Source organism: Telmatherina bonti (assembly GCF_933228915.1).
Source record: "Telmatherina bonti genome assembly, chromosome: 21".
Lineage (NCBI taxonomy): Eukaryota > Metazoa > Chordata > Actinopteri > Atheriniformes > Telmatherinidae > Telmatherina > Telmatherina bonti.
The window spans coordinates 13,609,943-13,621,792 of NC_136630.1; the positions used below are offsets into that span (position 1 = coordinate 13,609,943).

At 38.7% G+C, this 11,850-nt stretch overlaps 1 protein-coding gene across 2 annotated transcripts; it reads left to right on the top strand.

The window, feature by feature from the left end:
* Positions 1–619: 619 nt before the first annotated feature.
* Positions 620–7,389, top strand: anxa11b (annexin A11b). Of its 2 annotated transcripts, XM_079260309.1 has the most exons (16): positions 620–747; positions 1,813–1,960; positions 2,003–2,242; positions 2,322–2,353; positions 2,548–2,691; positions 2,821–2,908; positions 3,030–3,124; positions 3,231–3,344; positions 3,487–3,577; positions 3,809–3,888; positions 4,006–4,062; positions 4,142–4,235; positions 4,421–4,516; positions 5,934–5,992; positions 6,119–6,241; positions 6,329–7,389. In XM_079260309.1, the coding sequence occupies exons 2-16, from the start codon at positions 1,822–1,824 to the stop codon at positions 6,386–6,388; spliced, it is 1,512 nt and encodes a 503-aa protein (XP_079116435.1). In that variant the 5' UTR covers positions 620–747; positions 1,813–1,821; the 3' UTR covers positions 6,389–7,389. The 2 variants fall into 2 exon arrangements, with proteins under 2 accessions (XP_079116435.1, XP_079116434.1); XM_079260308.1 differs by having other exon boundaries at positions 1,813–2,242.
* The last annotated feature ends 4,461 nt before the right edge of the window (positions 7,390–11,850 follow it).

Here is an 11,850-nt window from a genome sequence, read left to right on the forward strand (position 1 = left end):
TTGCATATTTACAATGATATCATGACTTGTGAATTTTCCCGTCTATAGTGGACTACACTAAAAGTAGTGAAAGTAATATCAGGGTGCGATTTGTTGGGGTGGGGGGGTAAATCCCTCTGAGAGGGATTTACTCCCCCCCCCCCCCCCCCCTCTGCTTTTGATGTCCCCCACCCCCCTTCTGGTCATTCTTTTTTTTTTTTTTTTTTTTTTTTTATCCCAGGGGGATCAAATATATATTATATAAAATATATATTGTATAATGTTCCAGTCTTTGGTCAAGGCAGTCAGAAAGCTATATAAAAAGCTATATACTCAGGAAAAAGGTCAAACAAAGCTGAGATCCCTCCCCATACCAGACTGTTCTTCTAAGTTTATAAGTAAGGGTATTAAAAAATAATAAGAGTCTTTTAAATAGGCCAAATTTTTGGGAACATTATACTGACTTTCATTTTTATTTTCCAGATTTTTCTTCCAGTTTGGAATTAGGAAACCCGCATGAAAGATAACGGGGAAACTCCGAACACTCGCAGGACTGTGGGCCTCTAAGTTGCCCACTCCTGTCATAGAGCAAACAATCCTGTGTCCCCAGTGGAGAGAGTGGCTCATCACAGTCCGCTGGGTTAACTGCAGTCTGTCCGACAGCTGAGCAAAGGTTGTTTCTAGTACGGAAACAATGCTGAGGACCCACCCAACAGCAGGCAGCTCTCTCTGCTCAGCGCTTCCTGAACCTGACATCCGCATCTAAAAGTAAGTTACGCTCTTCTTTAGCTTGACACGATAGTATTGGAAGAGGGGAAAGGAAATAAATAAAGAGATAACCACTCTTTCTGTTGCGAGACCAGCTCAAACTATTCTTAGAAGAAAAAAAAAAAGAAGGGGAAAAAAAGCGGTGTTCGCTTATTTTTTTCCGTCACTGTGGAATGTCGGATATTAGCTTGATTACAGGCTGCTGGTGTTGAACTAACAGTGATTCAGTAGCAGCAACACTTTTTTTTTACGTTTTAAGAGTCACAACTGCTGTCAGACACTTCCTTAATATGTCTAACAAACTTACATTACGCTCTTCTTCCAGATTTTCACTGGAAGCTAAATGCTAAACAGTAACTTAGCGCGTTGTTTGCTGCCTTTTATCATAAAGGACACGTTGAGGTAAAACGTCGCCTCAGCTTATATGTTGAAGTAAAATGTCTTCTTTGGTTTATTAACTTGACACGGCCCACGTTGTTAATATGCACATGACTGTACATGCATAGCTCTCTTGCTAATTGAGCTGAGAAATCTCAGGCCTGTGATGATGCTTTCAATGCTCCTCGGTAAAAACTGTGCTGCAAAGTCGTGTAAATATGTCTTTAAGTAGGTGATAGGACTATCAAATGTTACATTTCTATTTCCGCATTTATTCTTTTTTTTCCACTTGTTTTAAGAAAATATTCTGGTTGTATATCAAAAGCATGTTGGTTGTTACTGTCACGTAAAGAAGGCTGCGTAATCTACTATAACTAGTAAAATGCCTCACACCTACTTCGAAGAGTCCTAAACTGAGTATTGGAACGCAGCAGGGAGTGTCATTCATTCTGAAAGTTACCTTTAACACAGTTTATGTGCGCGTGCACTCCATTGTATCTAAATGCTAGTTCTGTGCTGACACAAGGAGCACCTAAATAACCCAGTTTAACCAACAGCACTGGGTCTCTCTATCCCAGCCAGATGAACATGTTGGGTCAACAGAAAATGTTCTGAATATTTGAGGGGCCTGTTAACATACTATACATTATGGGATGGTGATCGTCTACAACTTTATGTCTCTTTCAGGTGCTGAAGATGAGTTATCCGGGATATCCCCCACAGTCTGGTGGCTACCCTCCACAGGCAGGTGGCTACCCTCCACAGGCAGGGGGCTACCCACCGCAGCCAGGGGCATATCCGCCCCAGTCAGGTGGCTACCCTCCAGCAGCAGGAGGTTACCCTCCAGCAGCAGGAGGTTACCCTCCAGCAGCAGGAGGTTACCCCCCAGCAGCAGGAGGTTACCCCCCACAAGCTGGTGGATACCCACCCCAGGCTGGTGGTTACCCTCCAGCCGCAGGCGGTTACCCTCCAGCCGCAGGCGGTTACCCTCCAGCAGCAGGGGGCTTCCCTCCACAGGCTGGTGGCTACCCTGCCCCAGCTGGAGGCTTCCCTCCCCAGGCCGGTGGATACCCTCCTCAACCTGCAGCCGGTGGTTATCCTTCCATGCCTCCATCAGGTGAGCTTAAAACACATACATAAAGAGGGTTGCTATTTGGATTAACTGCATGTGAATTATGTCTATATTTACTTTGCAGGTGGAGGCTGGGGTGCAGCACCAGGTGGCATGGTACATTAAGTCTTATCTCTTCACTTCTGTAGTGTCAACTCATTAATAGCATATGGACAGACTTTAAATCTCGGCTTGGTTTAGGTTAAATCTCTTGTTTTGCTGAAATCATCTTATCCTCACCAGTTAAACCTCATTTGTTCTATATAAAGTGTACCAGTCTTTCAGTACTGATAGTTGTACTTTGTTTGCAGCCAGGAGGAGCTCAGCAGGGATACCCAGGCGGCCCTGCCCCAGGCCAACCCATGCCAAATTATCCCGGAGCTCCTGCAACTAGCCCCTCGATGCCTGCCTATGGAGGTGGAGTTCCATCCAACCCTCAGGCACCAGCCATTCCTGTAAGACATTCTTGTCTTTATTGAAGAATTTCACTTAAACCTTACCCATATGATGCACACACAGCTAAAACACCATTTGTAGCAATGCACCATTGTATAGACTTCTATAACTATGTTTGATGTTTACAGAAAGGATACAGGGGCTCCATTAAAGATTTTCCGGGGGCTGATCCATTGAAAGATGTTGAAGTTCTCCGGAAAGCAATGAAGGGTTTTGGTGAGTAAATATCATCATATTGATGAGTTGAATCTATCTCATTCCTCATCCATTGGCAGTTTACTTTCCCACCCCATTTCCTCGCCATAGATCGTCTCTAAAAACAAAATATCTTTAACAGGGACTGATGAAAATGCCATTATTGAACTTCTGGGAAGTCGTACTAACAAGCAGAGGGTTCCAATGGTAGCTGCTTATAAAACTACGTATGGGAAGGCAAGTTTTCAAATTTGTATTTACTCTTTTTTTCTTTTCCTTTTTTATTCTGAATAAATTAAGCCGATTTTGTACCAACCGTTTTCTTTGTTGTCATGCTCTCTAGGATTTGATCCATGATCTGAAGTCTGAGCTCACTGGAAACTTTGAGAAACTGGTTCTTGCCATGTTGAAGAGTCCAGCTCACTTTGATGCATCTGAACTCAGAGAAGCAATAAAGGTCGGAAGATCAAGCTGTTAGCTGGTTCAGTTTGATAAACCACATCAAATCAATTATGATGTCATAAAAATGGTACAAAATAAAAAAAAATAGAAAAGGAAGCCTTTCAACATCTTACCAGAACTTTGAAATATTTTTCCAGGGTGCAGGAACCGATGAAGCCTGTCTGATTGAGATTTTATCATCACGTTCCAATGCAGAGATTCAGCAGATCAACACAATCTATAAAGCTGGTAGGTCTTATTGATTTTTTTTTTTTAACATTCACTTATAATTTAATTTATTTTTTAACAGACTTGACTTTATGGGTTACAAAGAAAATGTAGTTTAAGATAAAGACGCCCTGTTCTAAGAAGATCTCTTGCCATAGCAGACGGGAAACAAATGAACTTTATTAAATGTGAACAACATGAAAATTTAATGTAAATGACTTTATGTGACTGAAAAAGCCAACTTCCTTTCAGAGTATGGGAAGAAGTTGGAGGATGCTATCAGCGGCGACACCTCTGGTCACTTCCGCAGACTCCTGATCTCTCTCTCTCAGGTACCATCTCCACATTTATACATCATGTGAAACAATCTCTTGAAAAACCAATGGCTGGGTAAACGTTTGACTGGTGTGCTCTGCTTGCCTAATGTTTTTCTTCTGCGTTTGTTTTAGGGAAATCGAGATGAAAGGGAGACTGTTGACATCTCTCTGGCCAAACAGGATGCTCAGGTAGTGGTTTAAAGCTGGTTTAAGGTTGAGATGTTCTCAGAAAGATTTGTGGCCTGTTTAACAGCATCTCTTTTCACAGAAACTGTATGCTGCTGGTGAGAATAAAGTGGGAACTGATGAGTCTCAGTTTAATGCCATCCTGTGTGCTCGCAGCAAGCCCCACCTTCGGGCAGGTGTGTTCGTTCAGCAGTCTTACTTTTCCACAAGCTTTTTCTTCCAGTCTCACTTGGAGATTTTTCCTTTTTTATTTTTTATTTTCTGTTGCTTGATAACTTTTATTAGAACAATCTGTTTTGTGCAATCCCTCTGTGCATTTTCATATAACTGTATCCATCTTTGTGTTTTTGATCTTTGCCAGTCTTCCAAGAGTACCAGCAGATGTGTGGGAGAGACATTGAGAAGAGTCTTTGCAGGGAAATGTCTGGAAATGTGGAGTCTGGCATGGTGGCTGTGGGTATGTTCTATGACTTTCATCTGTAAATCTCAGCCAAACTGGAGTGGTCCTCCTTATACAGGAAGACAATGAAATAAATTTGTTAATGTCTTTGCAAGGCTTTCCAAGACAACTCATCGAGCTGACTCTAAAGATTTGCCATTGATGCAAACACCCTCCCATCAGTTAGACTGATAAGACACTGAACCCAAAGACTGTGTGATTGTCAATTTTATTTTGCCTTTATTTAAATTACTCTGTCTTAAGTTAATATCGCTCCATGTTTTTAATCTTAACCTGTCCTACATTTTTTCTCAGTTAATCTTGTGCTTTAAAAGCTTATTCTTAATTTATTAAAAGGTTCATTTTTACCTCATTCACACACCTTTGAAACAGTTGTTCCAAAATGTAGTTAGGATCATCGGTTATTGTTTCTCGTCTAGATAATGTTCAGGATAGTTCAATATGCCCAGACATTAGTTGCAACAGTTCAGACATCAGCCTGAAATTTCAGACGTATGTTCACATGTTGAAAAGCAAATACACTAAAGTACTATGGATTTACAAATGTTAAAGATTAATGTTTTGTAAATGGTTGCATCAACATACACAATTTTACTTTGTTGTTGAATTAACTAAAAAAAAAAAAAAAAAATCAAGCTTTTGATGTTTTAAGTGAAAGATTAGCATATCCCCTTTTCTTACAGGAGATTTTTAACTGCCTCACTGCATCCTTTGGTCACTTCAGATGTTAATCGTATTGTTTTTAAGGTTTGCTAATCAGTCAACATCTACACTATACCTTCACAAGGTTTTTTTAATGTTGCTGATAATTCCACAAATATCTTTTAGATATTACTTTTTCGAAGGTGCCCGTGTGCCGAACTGCGGACAGTAATTACCTCTGTAAGAAACTAAACCAACATAGAGTATAACTGAACACAATCATTGATAATGTATGATGTGTTTTTTCTTTTTTTAGTTTATGAATAATTTTAATACTTTGAGTTTCACAAGTTGAAACGAAAAACAGTTTTTCTGATGTGATTTCAGTTATTTGTGAGAAGACAAGTGGAAATCCTTATTCCTAGAGCGGTGCAGGTGGCACTATCTGTGGAGATACAATGTTCTCTCCACAATAATGCTAAAAACATGATGTGTTTGGACGCTACATGTTTAGAATCAGCTGGAACTACGCTTTGAGGCTAATTTATCAAAAATATATTACATATGCTTAATAATAGATTTTTTTTTTTTTTAAAAACTGTCAATTTTAAGGCATCTTTGTGTCTTATAACATTTTGTCCTCATTATATGTTGCAGCTAAACTTTACATTTTCCAGGTTCCTTAATTTAAACAATGTCTAATCTTTAGTAACATCAGTCTTTGGTCCTCTGTTTTTTTTCTTTTTTTTTTTTCTTTTGTTTTTCTTTTTAGTGAAATGTATCAAAAACACTCCAGCCTACTTTGCAGAAAGGCTCCACAAGGCCATGAAGGTACACCTACTACTTATTTTATTGTTCTATTTGTCATAAACTGCTTTCTGTTTTTGACAGCTTTATGTTGTGGAAGGAAGGAAAGGATGATTTAAATCTGATATCACAGTTGTGGTCTGATAACAGGGAGCAGGCACCAAGGACACCACCCTGATCCGCATCATGGTGTCCCGCTCTGAGGTTGATATGTTGGACATCAGACAGGAGTATCTAAAGACCTACGGAAAATCACTGTACACCGACATCTCTGTAAGTGTCCCAATGTAACATCTTTTTCCAACTCCTACGTAAGTTTCTTTTTGGTTTTAAAAATATGATGCTTGTTATGTTTTTCAGGGCGATACCTCGGGGGATTACAAGAAGCTGCTGTTAAAGCTTTGTGGAGGCAGCGACTAGGCAAAGAGGAAGATGACCATTGGGACATTATATACGTCCACAATGAAACAATATTACCTTCATATCACGTCTGTTGCATGCAGCTAGACATCAGTTTTCAGATGACTTTAGTGTATCTATACTAATTTTGTATTCTTTTCAGTGATGATTCTTGCTACAGCAGTAGATTCGCTTGACCAGTGACATTAATATTGTAAAGTTAAATAAATTGGTGTGCACAATTTAAACTCAGTTAAAAATGTTAGTTATATTACCATAGTAATAATATGGTAACGTTGCCCCATAGATATATATTTCAGATTAATTACAAGCTAAAAAATATAAGGTATGCTTCCAGAAAATTTCTGGTGAGGTTCATATTGTATTTAGAATGTGGTTTAACCTCACTGCTGAACAAAGTGTGTTTGTATTAACAAAGCTTGGTGACTGTGAAGCAAGTTTTATCAAACTAAATCTTAGAGTACACATGATCATATGACACTTGTTCAGGTGATGTTTGAATGTACGACACAAAGGCCTTGAAAAGAGCATATCCCTTTATCTTTAGTGTTGAAAAATTAACTAGAAGTTTACCCCTGCTTGTGAATCTATGCAAATGAGCTTTTAACATTTCCAATCACTGTTTAACAGTTACAGATTATATTGTTGCCTTTTATTTAGTGCAGAAAAGCCAAAGTCTAAACACAGATTGCGTTGTGCCTTTTTGTGAGCACTGCTGTGTAAGCCAATGGAGCAAGTCAATATTTCACTAAAATATAGTTTTACATGTTTCTTATGGTTTTATTTTACTATCCAGCATGTCTTTCTGTTTTGGTTAATATGTTTTACCACCAGCAGAGGGCCTCTGGCTCACAGACTGGAAAGTCTCATCTCTTATGTTTTTGTGATTATTTTACCTCCTGAATTTTGCCTTCAACTAACTGAAATGAAGTAAAATGCAAAGATACTTGTAACAATCTGAAAGTTAGTAAATAGTAAGTTTTCATGTCAATTAAAAGCACTTTGGCATATCTGGGTTGTGTTCATTGCCATTGTATGTTTTGCATAAAGCATTGACAGAATTTTCTGTTGAGAGCCAGCACATGATGAGAAATTTGCATTTCAAAGGTGGCCTCTTTTGCACCACCTGGGCCTGTATTACACCAGGCAAGTAAACCCCCACTCCTCTGAGCATTACAAACAGCATCCTATTGTTAAAATGTGTGAGTAATGCGTCTTACATAAGTGCTGTTCTATACAATCTGAGAGGCTGAGAAAATGCTCAGGTATGCTTTGCAGCACAAGTGACATGTCACACAGAGCCTTTTCCAAAGCTATAAATAGCATCCATAATGGAGCAGCGGATGTCCTAAGGTCCTCTTTCTGTTGTTTGTCTGCCTTAAAGTGCAGCCTCAGAGGGAATGTCTGACTGAGGCCAACAATTTCCTCGTACACTTCTCCAACTTCACTATTACTCATTCGTACTTAAAGTAAAAAGACCCTGCCAGCCTGAGGACAAAGAGAAATTAATATTTAATGTTAGTATTTGTGTATTCTCTCCAGCCAAGACTGTTTGCACTGATACCTCATGAAATATAGGTCAAAAGAAAATCTGTGGAGGCCTCCCAGTCCCATTTGAGAAACTGAAAGGAACACTTCTCTCTGATTCTGGTTTCCAGACAAAGTGCTTTAAATATTAACGTGGATGTGATCACAGGACGCATCCCTCTGGAACTTGGTCACGCTAATGCACACAAACACATTCACTCTTACTGGGGGATTTTAGACACATGCATACGGAAGTTATGCCAGAATCTGTCCACGTCAACAGACAAGTGAAGGGTGGAAGCTGTGAAAAGCAGCTTGTTAGGGTTTAAATACCAAGCTTTTTTTTTTTCTTTTCTAAAGTTAAATCTCTTAGCAGAATAACTGTGTTCCTGCCAACAGATTTATTAAGCTGTCTTACTAAATGGTTTCACACAAACAGACCAAACAAGATAAGAATAAAATGCATTTCACATGTTTTAACATTATCATCACCAGCCGCAGAGGTTAATACCAAGTTAAAGACAATCACTGAAAGTAACTATTGGCCGAATTGTTGATTTGCAGTGGATTTTCTCCAGCTGTCCAATGAGGATTGTGCAGCTAAGTGACATTTGGTTGCCAGGGACGTAATCCTGCATTAAACTTCATGAGTGCATATAAGCAAATTACAAACCCAAGGATTAGAAAATGACACATAATGAGATGTAGCTGCAGATATCACTGTCAAGCCTGCAGAGCTGTGTTCTGTGGGGTTTGAGGTCCATTCTCTGATGTTTGACTACATGAGAGAATGAAGCCTGTGCAATGTTATCCAATTTTTTGTGATGTTTTCACCCTAAAGATGGAGACAGTAGACACATTACTGACAGCAGCTTGTTCTTTGTGCTTTAGTTAACAAATGACATTTAGTTTGATGGGTTTGGGAAACTATATAATTACTAAACATTGCTACTAGCTTACCTCCAAGTACCAAATAGATTTCCTCTGACTAGAGAAGAAGCAAGTTAAGATGTTATGCAACCACTTACATTGTTTAAGCTTTTTCCATCTTAAGTGGGGAAATGTATAGGCACAGTGTGTACCATGCTAAACTTTAAAGCCAAGCCCTTTATGCCTCAGCTAGCTCCAGATGAGACATAATCCTTGAAAATGCAATATTTCAAAGCCACTCAATAGGGTACTATCAGCAATTATGATAACTGCACAGTAGCAACAAAACAGATGTATATTTCATTCACCAAATGTTTGTTAAGGATTTTGTTTCTTTGTGACATTTGCCTCCTGAGAGATGTGATGGATTATGTTTAGCAGAAGATAGCTCACAGTGGGACAGTTGTTTCAAGGGACAGTAGAGAGGAACAGTAATTGGCAGCTCTGATCTAGTAAATAAATCTGCTCTAAAAATAGACCAGATCATATAGTAAAAAGTACTGATTTTTACTCTGAGCTGAATACCAGTCTGTACAGAAGCACAGAGTGCATATGTAGTGTCATTAACTCGATTCGCTGAGCAGATGAAGCTTTAGGAAGTGAAGCCCATATCAGTAAATGCATGATATGTTATGCAGTAATTTTTATACAGCAGCTTAACTGTGAAAGCTGTCCCCTTTCTCACTTATGAAATTATCTAACTCACTGGCTGTCCCGTTAAAAATAGATGCCTGGTTTCTTTAGTCTCCTGTTTACAACTAATTTGTAACGCCACTGAACTGAAATTAAATGATGTAATGACCATCAACCTTCAGCACTTGAACAAGATAAATGGGAAATTAAAACAAATGGGTACAAGACATTGTCATAAGGAATAGAAATGGAATCTGAAACCATGTCTGTAGGCAATGAGAAACATTATTGTACTTGAAGAGTAACAACTTAAGTCAGTCAGAATAACCAGATTTTGAAAATTTGATGAATTCATTTTAAATCTCTTTTTAATCTGACCAGAGTCATAAGATTTAATAGTCAGCTTTAATAGTAATCAGGTGACCAACTCCACAAAGAAGAAAGAAAAAAAATTAAAGTTGTTCAAAATAATAAAGGTTTTTGTGATGGTACATTCCCAGATAATGGTTTTCAGTTTGTTTTGCGTGTGTGTGTGTGTGTGTGTGTGTGTGTCATAATCCCTTAGTATAATCATGTTGTGACAAGAATTGTTGCTCAAATAAACACTCAATATAAAGGTTTTATTTCCACATTTCTTTATTTGTAGTTACATGTATTTTATTTGTATTTACAACACATAGTGCTTTACATAAGCCTTACACATCAAAGTATATATAGCAATTTAACAACACACACCACATAATCTCCTTCACATACAATCACACATGCAGACACACACATCACCCCCACCCCCACCATGACCTTCTGTTGTACACATGAACCCTCCTATCCTTCATTTCATTATGTCTCTTAACTGAAAGTAGATATAAAATTGTGAACAGAAATAAACATCTTCCTCACTGCGGTGAGGAAAATATCTTGGGAACCCTTCACACCATCAGCCAGCCCACCCACTGCCACTGAGGGCACCACCACGGGAGCAGCAGAGATTTGAACAGGGACCACAGGGCTGCACTGTAGGACCCCCATCCACCCACAACAATCCTGAAGACAAAGTAGGCAGAGCCCCCAGCGCAGACAAAAACACAGGACTTAAAAAGTGTTACAATGTTGAAATAAATATAAAATAAACCTAAAAACAATAAGAACATAAGATCAACAAGAATAAGAATATAAAAAACTTTGTTCTTGATAGATAGACAGACAGACAGACAGACAGACAGACAGATAGATAGATAGATAGATAGATAGATAGATAGATAGATAGATAGATAGATAGATAGATAGATAGATAGATAATTAATTGATTATTACCACATATAAAGAATAACATCATTAATGATGATAATAATAATGATTTATGATTAAAATGAGTAAAATAAGATTATCAAATAGTATTGAAGAAATTACTGTTGTGCAATCTAAAGACTGGGGACAAAAGATCTCCTTAACCTCTCACTCCTGCACCACATTGAGATCAGCCTCTCACTCCAGTTGCTTCTCTGTCCAGTCAGGGTGTTATGGAGGGGTCTACCCAGCACAGAACTGGCCTTTTTTTTGGTCAATTTGTACAGACACCCTATGATGGACTGGCGAGCTGTCCAGTGTGTATTCCCTGCCTTTCGCCCAAGGACTGCAGGGATATGCTCCAGCTTCCCCACGACCCTTCATTGGATTAAGCGGTTAGGGTAATGAACGAATGAATGAATTTGTACAGACGCTTACAGCTCTTGTTCATAATGCTGCTCCTTAAGAAAACAACAGCATAGAAAAGTACACTCACTGTGACAGTGTGATAGAACATCTGCAGCATTTCACTGCAGATATCAAAGGATCTGAGTCACCTGAGGAAGAAAAGACAACTGCATCCCTTCCTGTATGCTGTGTCTGTGTTGCAAGACCACTCCAGCTTCTGATCTAGAACTACCCCCAGGTATTTATCGGACTGCACAGTTTCTGGCCTCCACAAATTCCCTGTACTCTCCTGCTGTCCACTACTCACTCATGCCACAAAAGCTGTATCATCTGAATATCTCTGTATGTGGCAGGACTCTGAGTTGTATCCAAAGTCTGACGTATAGAACATAAAAAGAAAGGGAGTTAAAACAGTCTCTTGTGGGACTTACAAGTTTGTCTCAGTATGGGAGACCTTAGGACAGGGGTGAGCTACTTTGGTCCTCAAGAGCCACAATCCTGCAGGTTTAGTGTTTAGGAGTTTCCCTGCTGCATCACACATGATACTCATTAGACTTAATAAGTAGACTTATGCAGAGCTCGACTGTATTAGTCTGCTATATATATATATATATATATATATATATATATATATATATATATATATATATATATATATATATATATATATATATATA